At 53.7% G+C, this 17,381-nt stretch overlaps 2 protein-coding genes across 2 annotated transcripts; both read left to right on the top strand.

Moving 5' to 3' along the window:
* Positions 1-137: 137 nt before the first annotated feature.
* Positions 138-11,176, top strand: TTLL13 (tubulin tyrosine ligase like 13). Its single transcript, XM_049783736.1, has 13 exons — positions 138-745; positions 2,284-2,324; positions 4,181-4,299; positions 4,924-5,054; positions 5,171-5,327; positions 5,492-5,635; positions 5,813-5,898; positions 6,330-6,561; positions 6,802-6,986; positions 8,721-8,909; positions 9,237-9,480; positions 9,576-9,749; positions 10,689-11,176. Exons 1-13 carry the CDS (start codon positions 165-167, stop codon positions 10,842-10,844), a joined length of 2,439 nt encoding a protein of 812 aa, XP_049639693.1. The 5' UTR covers positions 138-164; the 3' UTR covers positions 10,845-11,176.
* A 2,181-nt stretch (positions 11,177-13,357) lies between these two features.
* On the top strand, positions 13,358-17,140 carry NGRN (neugrin, neurite outgrowth associated). The gene is made up of 3 exons (XM_049783932.1): positions 13,358-13,536; positions 13,687-13,797; positions 16,180-17,140. Exons 1-3 carry the CDS (start codon positions 13,358-13,360, stop codon positions 16,532-16,534), a joined length of 645 nt encoding a protein of 214 aa, XP_049639889.1. The 3' UTR covers positions 16,535-17,140.
* Positions 17,141-17,381: the final 241 nt, after the last annotated feature.

Here is a 17,381-nt window from a genome sequence, read left to right as displayed (position 1 = left end):
GGTGTAGCCCAAAACCAAAACACACACAAAACTTGGGCCTTGAGTACTACATAACAACATCTGTTTTGAATTTGGAGTCACATCTGGTGAACTCAAGGCTTATTTGTTGATTCCCTGCTCTGCACTCAGGGATCACCCTTAGCAGGGCTCAGAGGACCAGAACAATGCCAGAAATCAGGCCCAGGACCCTGCTACCCTTCCATCCACATCCACACACACATCCCACGCCCATCCAGGGACTAAAAGCTCTTCCCTTGGGGTCTACTTCTCGCCTGCTCCAGCATGAACCCCATAGTCTTGTAGCTTTTGAAGTGATCCTTGATGGATTGGGCTTGAGGGTGCGTGAACCCCATTTCCCACTTAGAGACATGATACTGGGGGCGATGCTGTTGCCAAACTGCGAGCTGATTCCAGGAGGGCCAAGGCTGTCAAGGAGGGACCAGGATGACAGGTCTGGAAGTAAGGTGGGGCTCAAGTTCACTGCCGACCCTTTGCCCCCACCCCAGAGTCTAAGGATGAAGCCCAGTTCCTCTGGAAACAATGAGGCTGCGAGAGGGTCTGGCGGCCCAGACCCCAACAGAGACTGCGTTGGCAGCCAGGTGCTCAGTCCTTCCAGCCCTTCTCAGCACAAGGCCGCCAGGAATGGCGTGACCTTAGTCATCGTGGCCAAGAAAATCCCCAAGAAGGTTCCAGTGGCCTCGGATTACCCAGAAGGTGGGAAGAGAAAGAGGAGGAGGAAACGCAGGTAACTGGCAGCATTAAGCTCCAACACTCAGAACCACCTAGGCCGGCTTTTTTGGGGATTAAAGCATATTTTGTTTTTGTTTTTATTTTGGGGTGGGCAGTGCTCAAGGGTTACTCCTGGCAGACGGGGGACGCTATGGGACGCTAGGGATCAAATCCAGGTCCCTCTGGGTAGGCAGCATGCAAGGCTAAGGCCCTTCCCACTATGTTATCACTCCAGCCCTGGGTTTCAGCACATTTTTGAGTCCTGATTGCTTTTTGTTCTGGTTTTGTTTTGCCTTTTGGGCCACAGCCAGCAGTGCTTAGGGGTTACTCCTGCCTCTTTGCTCAGGAATCACTCCTGACCAGTTTGAGGAAACCATATGAGAAGCCAGGGATTGAACTCACATTGGCCAAGTGCGAGGCAAGAGCCATTCTAGTGGTACCATTGCTCCGCCCCCCCTTTCTTTTTTGGAGGGGCCTATTAGACCACACTCAGCAATTTTATGAGCTGTTCCTGTCTCTGGACTCAAGGAAACCTTATATAGTGTTGAGGGTCAGGGATCGAACTGGGCTTGGCCATATGCAACATAAGTGCCTTTAGCCCTGAACTATCTTCCCAGCCACTTTTATTTTTTTGTGTGTGGGGGTCACACCTGGCAGCACTCAGGGGTTACTTCTGGCTCTACACTCAGAAATCACTCCTGGCAGGCTTGGGGGACCATATGGAATGCTGGGAATCGAACCACCACCCTTCTGCATGCAAGGCAAATGCCTTACTTCCATGTTATCTCTCCGGCCCCCATTTTTATTTATTTATTTTTTTTATAGGGGGAAGAACCATACCAACCCAAAAAGGTTTTCTTTTGGCTCTAAACTCAAGAATCACTCTTGGTGGACTTTGGGGGATGATCTGTGGTGCTAGGGATCAAATCCCTGTGGGCTGTACAAATCAATGATTTTACCCACTGTCCTGTTTCTGTTGTTTTTTTTCCCTGTCTCTGTTCTGATCTTTTTTTGTTTTTGTTTTTGTTTTTTGTTTTTGGGCCACACCCGGCGGTGCCCAGGGGTTACCTGTCTGCTCAGAAATAGCTCCTGGCAGGCACGGGGGACCATATGGGACACCAGGATTCGAACCAAACACCTTAGGTCCTGGATCGGCTGTTTGCAAGGCAAACGCTGCTGTGCTATTTCTCTGGGCCCACTGTTCTGATCTTTTAAGCGGCCACTAAAGAAAGTGGTTCACATAGTGGGAGGATTCTTTCTTTTTCTTTTTCTTTTCTTTTCTTTTTTTTTTTTTTTTTTGGATTTTGGGTCACACCCATCAGCGCTCAGCAGGGGTTACTCCTGGCTCTAAGCTCAGAAATGAAATCGCTCCTGGTAGGCTCAGGGGATCATATGGAATTCCGGGATTAGAACCAATGACCTTCTGCATGCAAGGCAAACACCCTATTTCCGTGTTATCTCTCTGGCCCGGGAAGATTCTTCTCATTGGGGTGCTTGCTGCAGGCTTTGTTGTCCTCTCGGACTTGGCTGATTTCTGTTCTTCCTCCGTTCCAGACCTCTGGCTATCAACCTGACCAATTGCAAGTATGAGAGTGGTAAGTGCCTGGTGTTTGGACCTGGTGGGCATTTCCACCTCTGGGTGTACCAGTTGTCTCTAGGAGAAAAAGGGGGTCCCTCAGTTGGCTCTGAGGAAAAGGAGCTGAAAATACCTGCTACCTTCCTGACACCCTAAGATTTTTCCCAGAGAGGAAAGGAGGTGCAGATGCTTCAGGTCCTTTCCCTTCTCTTTGGGCTATTCACACAGTGGGGATCAGGGGTCCCCGACTTGGTTGCTGTCAGTCAAGGTCCTCAAAGGCTTAGATGTAGTCAGGGCAGTGCTGGGGCCAGACATTGTAGCCTCACAATGCAATGCTTCGCTGCCGAGCCACATCCTCAGGACTGTGCAAAATCTTCTTTCGAAAGGAAGATTGGACTGGTGGAGGGATTTTATCAATTAAAAAAAAAAATCAGGGGCCGGGGAGATAGCACAGCGATGTTTGCCTTGCAAGCAGCCGACCCATGACCTAAGGTGGTTACTTTGAATTTCGGCATCCCATATGGTCTCCCGTGCCTGCCAGGAGCTATTTCTGAGCAGACAGCCAGGAGTAACCTCTGAGCACCACCGGGTGTGCCCCCCCCCAAAAAAAATCAGAAAAAAAAATCAGGCACACACACACTTTTTTTTTTTTTGAGTTTTGGGCCACACCCGGTAACGCTCGAGGCTTACTCCTGGCTATGCGCTCAGAAGTTGCTCCTGGCTTGGGGGACCATATGGGACACCGGGGGATTGAACTGAGGTCCGTCCTAGGCTAGCGCTGTCAAGGCAGACACCTTACCTCTAGCGCCATCGCACTGGCCCCACACACACCTTTTTCATTGTATACTTTAATCCTTTGTCTTTTGGAGGAAGAAGGAGCTTGCTAAATCTTCTGCTATTGTATTGGTGACTTTACTTTATATATATATATATATATATATATATATGTATATATATATTTCACAAATATACTTGCTACTGAGCTTTTTCTTCTTTCTTTTTTCTTTTCTTCCATTTTATTTATGGTTTTTCTTTCTATTTTTTTTTTTTTTTTGGATTTTTGGGTCACACCCGGCAGTGCTCAGGGGTCACTCCTGGCTGTCTGCTCAGAAATAGCTCCTGGCAGGCACGGGGGACCATATGGGACACCGGGATTCGAACCAACCACCTTTGGTCCTGGATCGGCTGCTTGCAAGGCAAACACCGCTGTGCTAACTCTCTGGGCCCTTTTTTTCTATTTTTTTTACTGACTTTGCTTTCCCTTTTTTTTTTTTTGGAGGGGGGGGTCACAAACAGAGGCACTCAAGTGTTACTCCTAGCTCTGCACTCAGAAATCGCTCCTGACGGGGCTGGAGAGAGCATGGAAGTAGGGAGTTTGCCTTGCATGCATAAGGATGGTGGTTCGGGGGAGCATATGAGATGCCAGGAATCGAACCATTGCCTGTCCTGGGTCAGCTGCATGCAAGGCAAAATGCCTTACCCACTGTGCTATCGCTCTGGCTCCTAGCACAAAACCAGATGTGAACCAAAAACAAAACAAACAAATAAACAAAAAATTTGGGCCAGAGAGACAGAGCAAAGTCTTTTCCTGCGGGAGGACCCAGTTTTGGTCCCCAGAACCCACTGACAGTGGCCCCGAGCATTGCTCTTCTCTTTGTGGCTCCTGGGAGAGCTAACAGCTGCATCATGAACCCCCAGTCATCTTTGCACTGTGCCACCTCCCCTCCCAGCCATGTGCCCCTTGAGGTTTCCTGAGGGCATCTTCTAGCCCGGCAGCCACACCAGCCTCTCGGTCCTCATCTGAGAACTGATGCTGGGCAGTGGGCGTAGCTGCCTCCCAGGCCTCTCAGCAGCTCTGTCTCCCCGTCTCCACAGTGCGCCGGGCTGCCCAGATGTGCGGCCTGAGGGAAGTGGGGGAGGACGAAGAGTGGACGGTGTACTGGACGGACAGCGCCATCTCTCTGGAACGCGTCATGGAAATGAAGAGGTTTCAGGTGCTCCCAGAGCAAAATGGCTACTCGCTTCCCAATGGCCATCACCACCTTGCCATGGTTCAAGGAGGAAAGGCCTGGCCCAGGGGAGTGAGCATGTACACACACCATGTCTCCCGTCCTTGGGGTGACTTGGACCATGACTTAATGCTTCTTTGGGGTTTTCTGGGTTGGGGCTGGGGATAGTGAAGGAGTAAAGGCACTTTATTTGCTTTACCAAGCCTAGTTTCATCCCTGGTTCCCCAGCATTAAATATGATTTCCCCGAGTCCAGAGCCAAGCACAGTTCCTAAAATTCCTAAGTGTCATCCAATAACCCCCCCTTAAAAAAAGGAGGGGCCAAGCGGTGGTGATAGAGGTAAGGCGTCTATCTTTTAAGTGCTAGCCTAGGAAAGACCACAGTTCGATCCCCCAGCATCCCATATGGTCCCCCAAGCCAGGAGCAATTTTTGAGTGCATAGCCAGGAGTAACCCCTGAGTGTCAATGGGTGTGGTCCAAAAACAAAACAAAACAAAACAAAACAAAAAGGAGCTGGAGCAATAGTACAGCAGGGAAGGCACTTGCCTTGACATGGCCCACCCAGCTCCAATCCCACTTCTAAACCCACCACCGGCTCTATCATTGCAGAAAATCAACCACTTCCCAGGCATGTCTGAGATCTGCCGCAAAGACTTGCTGGCCAGGAACCTGAACCGCATGCAGAAACTGTTCCCCACCCAGTATAACATCTTCCCACGCACCTGGTGCCTCCCTGCTGAGTGAGTGCACGAAGGAGGGAGTGAAGATCAGGGTCCCCCCACCCCACCCCAGGGACAGAGCACAGGGAAAAGCCCCCAGTGGTCCCTGAAACCTGAGCGGGGCCTCCCTTGCACAGCTACGGGGAATTCCAGACGTTCGGCCGCAAGCGGAGAAACTGCACATACATCTGCAAGCCTGACAGCGGCTGCCAGGGCCGGGGCATCTTTATCACCCGCAACCCCCGGGATATCAAGCCTGGGGAGCACATGATCTGCCAGCAGTACATTGCCAAGGTGGGGGACCTGGAGCAGGCCAGCCTGCTACCACACCCCTGCTCTCCCCTTCCTCAGAGCCCCGACATTGTCACTCATCATGGACAGCCATGTACCCCATGGCTGGGGCATATGGGCCACTGCCTCTGATGCTCTCTGTCCCCCCTTTCTCTCTGTCCCTCCAGCCCTTCCTCATCAATGGCCTCAAGTTTGATATGCGGATCTACGTCCTCATCACATCCTGTGACCCGCTGCGGGTCTTCATGTATGAGGAGGGCCTGGCTCGCTTCGCCACCATGCCCTACAAGGAGCCCAGCCACAGCAACCTGGTGTGCCACAAGGAAGCAGGGGATGGGGGTGGGTCAGGCTACCAGACAGAGCCCAAGGGCATTGCTCATTAGCTGGAAGGTGCTGGGTGCAGGGGACAGATTCATGAGGGCAGAGAAAGGGGGACAGAGACTTGGGGACCACGGTGTCTCTCTCTCTCTCTTTCACTGCCTCCCTAGGAGGATGTCTGCATGCATTTGACCAACTATGCCATCAACAAACACAGCCAGAATTTTGTCCGTGACGAAACTCTGGGCAGTAAGAGGTAGGGCTCCTTCCTTTTTCTCCATGCCCTTTTCCGGCAGGACCTTTCTGACCCTTTCTGGGCCCTTCTCCTGTGCCTTCTACACACACTGCCTCCAGACCCACTGCCACTCCTTCCCCTACCACCCCCAGGCCTGCTCCCAGGCTGCCTACTTCTATGAAGGGCCAGCACTGAGGGCTGGTGTTAAAGATTTCCTTTGCTTTCTTTGTTTTTTTTGGCCACCCCCAGCGGCGTTCAGGGGTTACTCTTGGCTCTGCGCTCAGAAATCACTCCTGGTAGGCTTGGGGGCTCATGCGGAATAATGGGGATCGAACCCAGGTCTGTCCCAAATTGGCTGCGTGCAAGGCAAACACCCTATCCCTCCAGCCCCTGGTGTTAGGGACTTTCAGCCTGTAGCTGGTCCCCGATGCTGAGCATTGTGGGCCTTGCAGGAAGCTGTCGACACTCAACGCCTGGCTGCGGGAGCACAACTACAACCTTCGAGAGCTGTGGGGCAGCATCGAGGACATCATCGTCAAGACCATCATCTCGGCACACTCGGTCCTGCGCCACAATTACCGCACCTGTTTCCCGCAGTACCTGTGTGGGGCCGTGTGCGCCTGCTTCGAGCTCCTGGGCTTCGACATCTTGCTGGACCACAAGCTCAAGCCTTGGCTGCTGGAGGTGCACCTGGGGCCCCATACCATGCAGCTTAGGCGTGGGTGGAGGGGGGATCCCCAGGAGTAGAGCCCGGCTAGGGGAGGCAGTAGAAGCAAACCAACCAAGGCACAAGGTGGTTGTGAGCTCGGGTTTCGGGGGACCTGGGATGGAGGGTGCAGCACTGCATCTGCTCTCAGGCAGGGCCTCCCAGAAAGAGGATGGGGAGGGTCCTCCGGGTAGGGCCCATGATGGCCCCTCTGGCAGGTGAACCACTCCCCCAGCTTCACCACTGACTCCCGCCTGGACCGCGAGGTGAAGGACTCCCTGCTCTGCGACACCATCAGGATCCTCCGCCTCCGTGGCTGTGACAGGAGGAAGGTGCTGGAGGAGGACAAGCAGCGGATCAAGGAGCGGCTTCTGACGGGCCACCAGCAGCCGCCGGAGACCAGGTGCACGGGTCCAGGAGCCGGAGAGGAAGGCAGCGCCGGACAGATGTCCCTCTGTGCTTTCCTCTCCGGACTCACCAACAAGCGTTTTCCTGGTTGTATCATGCTCTTGGTTTCTCCTTCCACCCACTTATGGCAGCAATATCTCCCTGAACCTGCCCAGCAATTTTTTTTTCCCCAGAAATGTTTTAGAGTGATTTTTTTTCTACCTGCACTGAAGGAGCTTTATATTGTCTAGTCTTTCATTTTGGTTTGGATTTGGGCCACACCCATTGGTGCTCAGGAATCACTCTGGCTGTGCTCAGGGGACCACACGGGATGCTGAGGATTGAACCCAGATCGGCATGGGCGAGGCAAATGCTCTCCCCATTCCATTGTTGTAGTATCAAATAATTAATGATGGGGCTGGATGGCGGTGGATGGCGATGGATTTCTCTCTGCCATCCCAGACCACGTGGCTCCGCAACCCCATCCAGCCGGTGGGTCCCAAGCCCAGGTGATCGGCGTAATGAAGACTCACTCACAGGCAGGCATCAGGAACCATCAGCTTTATTCATGCCCTATTCACCACATGTGTGTGGCCTATCTCATAACCTTTCAAGCACAGCCATACTTTGCTAGCCCTGCGTCTTAACCCTTTTAGCCATCTTCCCTTTGGCCTCCATCCTGGTCCAAGACCAAAAGAGGCAGAGACCCAAAAGCCAGAGCGCAGCAGGGCCAAAAGGGCCAGAGCCCCTAATCCTTTGGCTTCAGGGTTTATCTACCTATTCCAAGACCCCTCCCAGGAATGGGCGGGGTCTAGCAGGTAAGGTCACACCTAATATTCAGTTCCCAAGACCCCTCCCAGAAATGGGTGGGTCTCAGGTAGCTACACATAATTCCAGGGTCTCAGATAGGTACACCTACACATTGTCACTCCGGCCCCCTTTTTTCTTCTTAAGCTTCCAAAGCTCTTCTAGAAAGCATTATCTGAGAAAGTCTGTAATGATGGGAGGCAATGCCAGAGTAATAGAAGTGAAGGCTCCTTCCTCATGTGACTCCTGGTTCTCTTCCCATCACTGCATATGGTTCCCAGAGATCCCAGTCAAGTCATACCTGAGTACCTCTGGGTTCAAACCAAACCCCATCCCCATCCTCCCAGCCCCTAAAAATGAAAACACAGTCATGGGTGCTGTTTTTCTCTCAGTCACTTATTCTTTTGGGGGGTCCACACTCGCGATACTCTAGGCACTAAATTCAGAAGTCACTTCTGGTGGTGCCTGGGGAACCCCATGGGATGCTGGGGATCAAACCCAAGTCTGCTGCATGCAAGGCTGTGCCCTCCCTGCAATGCTGTCTCCAGTGATCTAAGTCAGAGGCATTGTAGTGACAGAGGTGAGGACCGGGGAAGTACGGTCCAACTCTCCAGCTATCCTGTGTGGCCGTTCTGCTACATTGGGCCCATGACATGTCACATGCCCTGGGTATTAGGCATCACGCAGGCCCTCAGCTTCCGCCACGAGTGTAAACAAGGCCTCATTAGTACCTGGGACTCTCGCAGGCCACTGCTTTGATGCGTGACTATGAGGAGTCCCCTCTGCCGACAGGAGAGTAAGTGTGGCCCTCACTGGGACTCAAGGCTCAGCCTTTCCCACGTGGCACAAGTTTGGAAGCAGGGAATGAGTGGAAGCCCAGATTCACTCTATACCTTAGTGCTCCCCTCAGTGCTTCTCACTCACTGGGGCTCGCTTCCCACAGGAGGGAACACATGGGTCCCCTGTTCCAGGCCGCCATGCAAGAGCAGGAGTGCTATGAAGACTCACACCTGGGGGGTTACCGGCGCATCTACCCCTGCTCCAACAGCGAGAAGTATGAGCCCTTCTTTAAGCAGGACAGCTCCCTCTTCCAGGAGACGGTGGCGTCCAAGGCCAGAGATGCGTGTGCCAGGTACCCGGGTGGGTGGCAGGCCAGGCCTGCTGGACTTTCAGGGGGTCCCTCCTTGGTTGAGGTCACCCACAACCCCCCAACAGATGGACATTTCCTGTTTTATGGGTTTTTGGGTCATGTCTGGCAGTGCTCAGGGATGACTCCCAGTTCTGTGCTCAGATATCTATAATGGCAGGCTTCAGGGGTGGTTGGAATAGAACCTGGGTTGACTATGTGTAAAGCGAGTGCCCTCCCTGCCAGCCTCTTGCCTGCTTCCTCCCTGCTCTACCAGGGAATCTTCCTCCCTCGCCTTCTCCCTGGTGTCTGAAGCTGCCCTATCCCCACCAGACAGCAGCTGGAGGGGATCCGACTAAGGCAGGAGCAGCAGAGCTGGGGCAGCCAGAGGCAGAAGGACAAGGAGCAGAGCCAAGGCGAGTCGGCGGGCGAGAAGAGCCAGACCTGGAGAGTGAAGCGCCGTACCCATACTCCCAGGCAAAGCAGGGCCCACCCCTGGCCCCAGCCCCTGAAGAGGGACATGGCCGAGCAGATGCAGCTTGCCCAGGCCAAGCCATCGTCCTCAGGGCTGAGCCAGGTGCTGTTCCAATGGGATGGAGGAGACAGGGTTGGAGAAGAGAGACCTCTCCCCCTCCGAGGACCTCCTGCATCCTTGTCTCCTGTATCTCACAGCTGTTGCCAACCTCGCTGGACACAGCACAGCCTCAGCTGATCATAGAAGAGGAGGAGCTGGAGCGGATGAAGTGGCTGGCCCAGAGGGAGAGGGTCATCTACAGTCTGGGCATCGTGGAGTTGATCACCCATCTGCTGAACCCTGGTCAGCAGTGCCAGAAGCCAGAGTGTCGGGTGAGGGGCTTGGGGTAAAAGGGGTGTGGTGGTCTGGCTTTGGAGATGAGGTAGGGGGAGGTCTTGGTCCTGTGCACCTCTTCCCTGCTGTCTAGTCAAGCCCTAGATCCTGCTCACAAGAGACCTGTCCTCTCTCTTATCTGTGTTTCACAACGCCCCAACATCATGACCAGAAAATCGCAAGGCCCTGCTGTCGTCCTCTCTGGCAGGCCCAGTGCTGTGGCTCTTGGGGCCGGCCCAGTACTTCGTCTTGGGCCAAGGAAAGCACGGATGCCTTCACTAATGGCCCTGCCCCATCTCCTGTTCCTGCAGATAGCCCTGAGAGGTCTGGCTAAGGCCTGGACCTCAGTGCCTTGTGCCTCCTGCACCCCAGGCTCACTCTGTGCCATAGGCATGCAAGGGCCTTTCTTTTCTAGCCTGGATGTCACCAGGATGGGCAGGAGGGTGGGGAAACGCCATCACTGGAACTGGTCTTTCTGGGAGAGACCCTCAAAAAGCTGGGTCCTCCTCATTTCCTGCAGCCAGTGTGGCCTCACACACTGGTCCCCAGGGTGCCTGTAGGGCCCCCTTCAAGCATGGAAGCAGCACTGGGCCTGCCCGCCAGCTGCCATCTACAGCCCAAGATTTGCCATTGGATGGAACCTGTAGTGCTGGGCCCCTCTGTATCATCACTGAAGAAATGTGGAAGGCACTGTCTGCCCAGCACCAAAGTCCGGCATATGGGCAGTAAGTGCAAGCCCGGCCTGGGTCATTCTAAGCCTAGTCACTTCCCATGAAGGGCTTCTGTTAGTGCAGGAAGTACGGAGACCAGAGCCCCTTTATCTATAGCCTGTGTATGAAGCAGATAGTGTCAACTCTCAGGATTTGGCAGGGAAATGGCTATGTGTGAACAGGTCCCGAGTGCTGTGCGAGAGTGACGTGTGTCGCATCTCTCCTTAGGATGTTTGGCTTCCCATGTCTGTTGCAGAAACCCACGCCATCAGAAGGCTAGAAGCTATGAACCAGGCCTTGGCAGCAGCAATGCCACCTTCCTTATGCCCTAAGCAGGGCTATGTCCTGCGGCAGAACAGAGAGACAAGCGGTAGCTCGAGCTAGGAAAGCTGTGTTTGGAGTAGTCAAGGCCTGGCATCTCACCTCTAGTCCCGGGCTCTACTAGACGCTACTGCTCTGCACCCCCAAACAGAAGAAGCCCACACAACCTCTCCTGGAGACACACCCTTTTTCTGCCTTCTTGAGGCCAGGGGTCTGTGACTGTATGCAAGCTCAAAGGCCCCCAAAGCTTCAATGTAACCAGACCTGGAGCGGCGGGATGAACGTGCTGGCCTGCAAACTGAACCCAGTTTACCTAAGACTGGGCACAGACACCAGGAATTTATGCTTCTTTTCCAACTGGCCCAGGCCAAAAAGAGATGATGCAGAGCCAGGGTCGGCTGCGCCCTCACCATTGTCCAATCCTAGCACAGCAGCTCACAAGGTGATGGGTTCAGAACCCTGGGACGAGATGGACCAGGCTCGAGCACATCTGGTACCATGCTACAGACAGACAAGCCCAGTAGGCCAAGACTGAATCTGACATTTTATTAAAGTTTATGTAGTTTTCTGCAGGAGAGTATAAACAAAATAAACCAACCAAACAAAAACACCTCAAAAAAAAAAAGAACCCTCCTGGAGGGGGCTGGTGCAAGCGGTAAGACGTCTGCCTTGTGCGTGCTAGCCTAGGACGAACTGCGGTTTGAATCCCAGCGTCCCATAGGGTCCCCCAAGCCAGAAGCAATTTGAGTGCATAGCCAGGAGGAAGCCCTGGGTGTCACCAGGTGTGGCCCCCAAACCAAAACAATATATATATATATATATATAGTTGAACATATACTAGGGGGGTTGTCATTGGATATTCTGTGTTCTAGTGGTATGAAAATCCATGCTTGTTCTAGCTAGCACCATGCAGTATTTCTGATTTCTGGTATCTTATGATTTTTCCTCTTTCATCTCTGATCTGATTTATCTGGTCTTTTTGTTGTTGTTGTTTTTGGGTCACACCCGGCAGCGCTCAGGGGTTCCTCCTGGCTTTGCGCTCAGAAAACTCTCCTGGCAGGCTCTATGGGGGAACTCTATGGGATGCCGGGATTCGAACCACCGTCCTTCTGCATGCCAGGCAAACACCCTACCTCCATGCTATCTCTCCAGCCCCGATTTATCTGGTCTTTAACCCATTTTTCTTGTGAATGTGGGCAAAGATCTGCCCATCTTGTGGATTCTTTCAGACTCACATTGATCCTTTACATAGCTTTTTTCTTTTGCTTTTCTGGATCACTGGTTTATACTCTAAGTTTTCTTTTTTCTTTTTTGAGGGGTACACCCGGCGGCGCTCAGGTGGTTACTCCTGGGCTGCAATGGAAAAAAACAAAAAAATCCCTTCTGGGGGGCGGAGAGGTGGCGCAGGATGGAAGGCGTCTGTCTGCCTTGTGTGCGCTAGCCTAGGAATAACCAGGGTTCGCATCCCTGCGTCCATAGGGCCCCTCCAAGCCAGGAGCGATTTCTGAGCGCAGAGCCAGGGGGAACCCCTCAACGTCACGGGGTGTGGCCCCCCAAACCAAAAAAACCCTAAACACTTCACTCGGACCCTCGCGATCCGGGGACCCCCTTTCCCCAGGAATCCTCGGAGCCGGTGAACGGCCCCAACTTCCGCTTCTGGTACTGACAGGAAGTCCCGCCCAACAACTTCCTGCAACAGCCCATCAACTTCCGGCGTGGCCCAACTGCGGCTCTTTCCTGACCGTGTAGCCAAGAAGAACCCGGAGCGTCACCGAGTGTGTCTCACAAAACAAAAAAAACCAAGAAACTTTACGGGGGCTATTGCGATCCAGGAGGGACCTCTTTTCCCTCGAACCCACAGGGCCGCTGAGCGGGCCCAGCTTCCGCTTCCGGTCAAAGGAAGTCCCGCCCAACACCTTCCGGCACCGCCCACCAGTTTCCGGCGTGGTCCCGACCGCGGCTCTTTTCTGACCGTATAGCCAGGAAGGAACCTGAGCATCACCGGGTGTGTCTCCCAAAACCAAACAAAGCCAATAAACCTCACTTGGGCTTTCGATATCCTGGAAAGAACTCCTTTTCCTAGGAAGCCGCGGGTGCCCTTTATCGGCTCCAACTTCCGCTTCCGGTACCGACAGGAAGTCCCACCCCACAAACTCCGGCACCGCCCACCCGCTTCCGGTGTGGCCTAGACCGCGGCTCTTTTCTGAACGCATAGCCAGGAGGAGCCCCTGAGCGTCACCGGGTGTGGCCCCTAAAACCAAACAACCCAAGAAACTCCACTCAGGCCCTCGCGATCCGGGAGAGACCTCCTTTCCTAGGAACCCTCGGGGGTCTCTGATACGTCCAACCTCCGCTTCCGGCACCAGCCGGAAGTCCCGCCCCCACCGCTTCTGGCGACGCCCTCCGACTTCCGGCGTGGTCAGGCTCGCGGCTCTTCTCTGAGCGCCTAACCGGGAGGAACCGCTGCGCGTCCCCGGAAGCGGCCCCGACAGGAAGTCCCGCCCCACAACTTCCGGTACCGTCCGTCACTTCCGACGTGTCTGGACTAGGATCGGCTGCGGGTTGTTTTGGGTGTCATGGCAGCTGCTCGGAGCCTCCTGCTGGCCGGGCTCTTCCGCGGCGCCGTTGCCGCTCGCTGCGGCTTCGCCACCCGGGGAGCGGCGGGCCCGGGCCTGGGTCCTGGCCCCGACGGCCGCGAGCCCGACCCCGACCTGGACTGGGAGCCGGAGGAGCGCGAGCTGCAGGAGGTGGCGAGGTACCGAGGCCTGCACGCCTAGACGCCCAGAGCGCGCCCGGGCTGGGCTTGGGGCGCCCCCGGCCCCGGGCCACGTCGCTTCCCGCCGCCCGACACCCCGATGCCCCCAGAGGCACCCCGCACGGGCTCAGCCCCCGCTTCTCTCCCCAGCGCCCTGAAGCGACAGCGGGCGGCCGTGCGCTTCCAGAAGCTCCGCAGGCAGATGCAGCCCCCCGGCGCCCCCCGCAGGACCCTGACCCGTCAGGCCATGGAGCAGATCCGGTGAGCTGCGCGCAGGTGGACACGAGGACGTCCGATCCCCAGTCGCGGGGTGCGCACACACACACACACACACACACACACACACGGCCGAGCTCCCCAACCGAGCCCTTCACTTCTTGGGGTGTTGGGGTCACACCCGGCAGCGCTCAGGGGTTCCTCCTGGCTCTGCGCTCAGGAATCTCCCCTGGCAGGCTCGCTATGGGATGCTGGGGATCGAACCCTGGTCGGCCTCGTGCAAGGCAAACGCCCTCCCCTCTGTGCTCTTGCTCAGGCTGCTCAATATTAAGTTTTAAGAAACCAAAAAAAGGGGCCCGAGCAATTGGACAAAGAGGAGGGCGCTTGCCTTGTACGTGGCAGACCCGGGTTCGATCTTTGGCATCCCATAGGTTCCCCCAAGCCTGCCAGGAGAGATCCCTGGGCACAGAATCTTGAGTAAGCCCTGAGCAAGGCCTTTTTTTGGTTTGTTTTTTGGGTCACACCCGGCAGCGCTCAGGGATTCCTCCTGGATCTGCACTCAGTAACTTTCCCTGTCAGGCTTGGGGGTGGGGGGGTCGGGACCCTATGGGATGCCATATGGGATTCTAACCACTGTCCTTCTGCATGCAAGGTCAACGCCCTACCTCCGTGCTATCTCTCTGGCCCCATTCACTTGAGATTTTTAATGTCTCCTGCTTAGTTTTGTGTTTGGGAGTAGGGCCCCACACTCCCACGTCTGCTCTTTCTCTCATGGATGAGTCCTATCTGGGTTTAGGGGATCTTATAGGGGTTCCCGGGGATGGAATCTTTCTTGTCGGCTTCATGCAAGGTAAATGCACGCCCCCCCCCCCCCAATACGTACTAGTTCACTGCCTCTATGTAGGATTCTTTGTTTTGTTTTTTTGGGAGGTCACACCCAGGCATATTCGGGGTTTGATTCATGGCACTTTGCTGGGGGGGGGGGGGAAGTGTCAGTCGTTTTTGCAAACCCAGGTCTGCCAGGTGCAAGCCCCAATATATATTTTGTTTTGTTTGTTGATTTGGGGCCACTATCGGCGGTGCTCAGGGGTTACCCCTGGCTCTGCACTCAGACATTGCTCTTGCCAGGTAGGGGGACCGTACGGGATGCCAGGAATCGAATCTGATCCGTCCTGGGTCGGGTGCCTGCAAGTCAAATGTCCTGCCCTACCGCTGCACCATTGCTCTGCCCCAAGCCCCAGTATTTTTAAGAATGGAACAGTACTTTTGCATTAGTCTTTTATCTTGATTTAAGGTTTTTATTTTTGCATTTTTTTATTTATTTAAACACGACCTACTTTATTGTTACTGAGCTGTTAAAATCGTTAATCAATTCATTCCCAGTGTTTAACCACTAAACTGGAGCCCATGACTAGCCTGTGTTTGAGTTGGCAGAAAGCTCTGCGTTTGATTCCTTTCACCTTTTGGCCTTCGCAGGCTACCAGGCGAAGTTGTAATAGTTGCAGCACTGGTGATAAGACTTCAAAACACACAAAAGCTTTTTATATAGAACAAACATTCACATAGGGCCAGGGCTCAGCTCCCCGGGCAGCATGGGCTTTGGGATTCGGTGCCTGGCTCTGCAGAGGACAAATCAGAAACCATGAGCAGGAAGTGCCTTTCAGGTTGACTGGTCTTTTTTTTTTTTTTTTTTTTTTTTTTTGGGGGGTTTTGGGTTTTTGGGCCACACCCGGGGGTGCTCAGGGGTTACTCCTGGCTGTCTGCTCAGAAATAGCTCCTGGCAGGCACGGGGGACCATATGGGACACCGGGATTCGAACCAACCACCTTTGGTCCTGGATCGGCTGCTTGCAAGGCAAACGCCGCTGTGCTATCTCTCCGGCCCCCTGACTGGTCTTTTTTACTGTAAACATCTTTCCCAGACATTCCAGTTTCTTTGGAGTGGGAGGAAACTGGTCATTGGGTAGAAGAGCTTCTTAGATTTTCCCTAACTTTTCATACTTTTTTCTTCCTGTAAGTCCCTTCATTCCTAAGCCTGTTGTGGGGTGGAAGGGCCATCTCGAGGTGCTTAGGGGTCACTCCTGCCCTACTTGAGAAGGCCCCAATCACTATTTTATTTCTTTATGTTTTTGGGCCACACCATGTGTGCTCAAAGGATACTCCTGGTTTTGCACTGAGAAATCTTTCCTGAATGTAGGAGAGTGGGAGCACTCAGATGGTGCTTAGGGGTTACTCCTGACTTTGCAATTAGGGATCACACCTGGTGGGCTCTGTGGACCATATGGGGTGCCAGGGATCTGATCCAGGTCAGCCTTGTGCAAAGCAAACACATTACCTACCTTCTATGTTACCACTCCATCTCCCTGGTTAGCTATTTTGGTGAAAGGCTCATTCCCAACCTGAAAACTGTATTTTTTTCTCCCTTTAGATATTTAAATAAGGAATTTGCAGAAACCTGGTCCATTCCCAGACTGGCTGAAGGCTTTGATGTCAGCACTGACGTGATCAGAAGGGTTTTAAAAAGCAAGTTTGTTCCCACATTGGAACGGAAGCTGAAGGAGCAAAAGGCTGTTGAAAAACATCTGGCTCAGCTCCAGGTTGCTCCCTGGAAGCCACATTCTGTCAGCCACCTTATACCAGGCTCCTGGAAAGTACCTGCAGGCGAAATTCCCTCTGGAGAACTGGATCGCTGCCATGAGGTTCCAAAAGTAACGAGTTCAAGCACCCGCAAGCCAGGTACTCTGGAGAGGCCGAAGCGAAGGAAAATGGTAGTTCAGGACTGACAACTGTGTGCCCGGGAAAGCAGTCCTCAGAGGTCAGCAGGAATAATGATGGAAGCACCCTCCCTACCCATGCCTGCTAGCTAGAAGCCCCAACGGTGATGGATCACCAAAATGATAGGACATGGAAAGATGGGGCCCCAGTGACCAGAACTTGAGTGGCAGAGTTGCACAGAGAGGGTGGAAATTGTTTGGTGACAGGAGAAGTTCCATGGGCAGGATTTGAGCCTGTGCCTGGCAATGTGCACCTGGACACGCCTGGCTCTGCCTGGTTCTTGTTGATGGGAGGTGGGGAGGGAGGGAAATGCTGCTCAGATCAACTTATTTGACAGCACTCTTGGAACTGTGTTCTACTGTTGGGACCCCACCCCTGCCCCCCACCAGAGCTGGGCCTGGTGTGTCCCCAGCAGGTCTCCCCACCCTTGGCACCTGGATTGGAACCACTATGTGTTGCCTATGTGCATCCTTGGAGCTTCTGCGTGATCCTGCATTTGTGTGGAAAGAAAGGAAAGGATTACTAGTTGCCCCATTTCGTTATTGATGAAGCAGTTCTGGAACTGCTTGACCAATTTTTTTCATTATGTTGCAAATAAAGTGCACTGTAGCCCAGTGTTGGTGCTTCTTTGGATGTGAGGGTTGATGGAACTTGATGACGGATGGGGATGAGGCAAAGGGTACTTCCTCCTCATTCTCACAAACACCTGGGTGTCCTTTAGTAATTGGGCTTCAGAAAAAGAAGTGGGAGATGGCTAAGGTGCTTACTTGTATGTGGCACCACATGAAGCCACCAATCGGGAGGTAGACATACTAGATGTCTTTCTTGTGTTAGAGTTTGGAAAGATTGGGATGG

Source organism: Suncus etruscus, chromosome 11, assembly GCF_024139225.1.
Source record: "Suncus etruscus isolate mSunEtr1 chromosome 11, mSunEtr1.pri.cur, whole genome shotgun sequence".
NCBI lineage: Eukaryota > Metazoa > Chordata > Mammalia > Eulipotyphla > Soricidae > Suncus > Suncus etruscus.
Note: the sequence above shows the minus strand (reverse complement) of the source record. Positions and strands in the feature narration are given on the sequence as shown.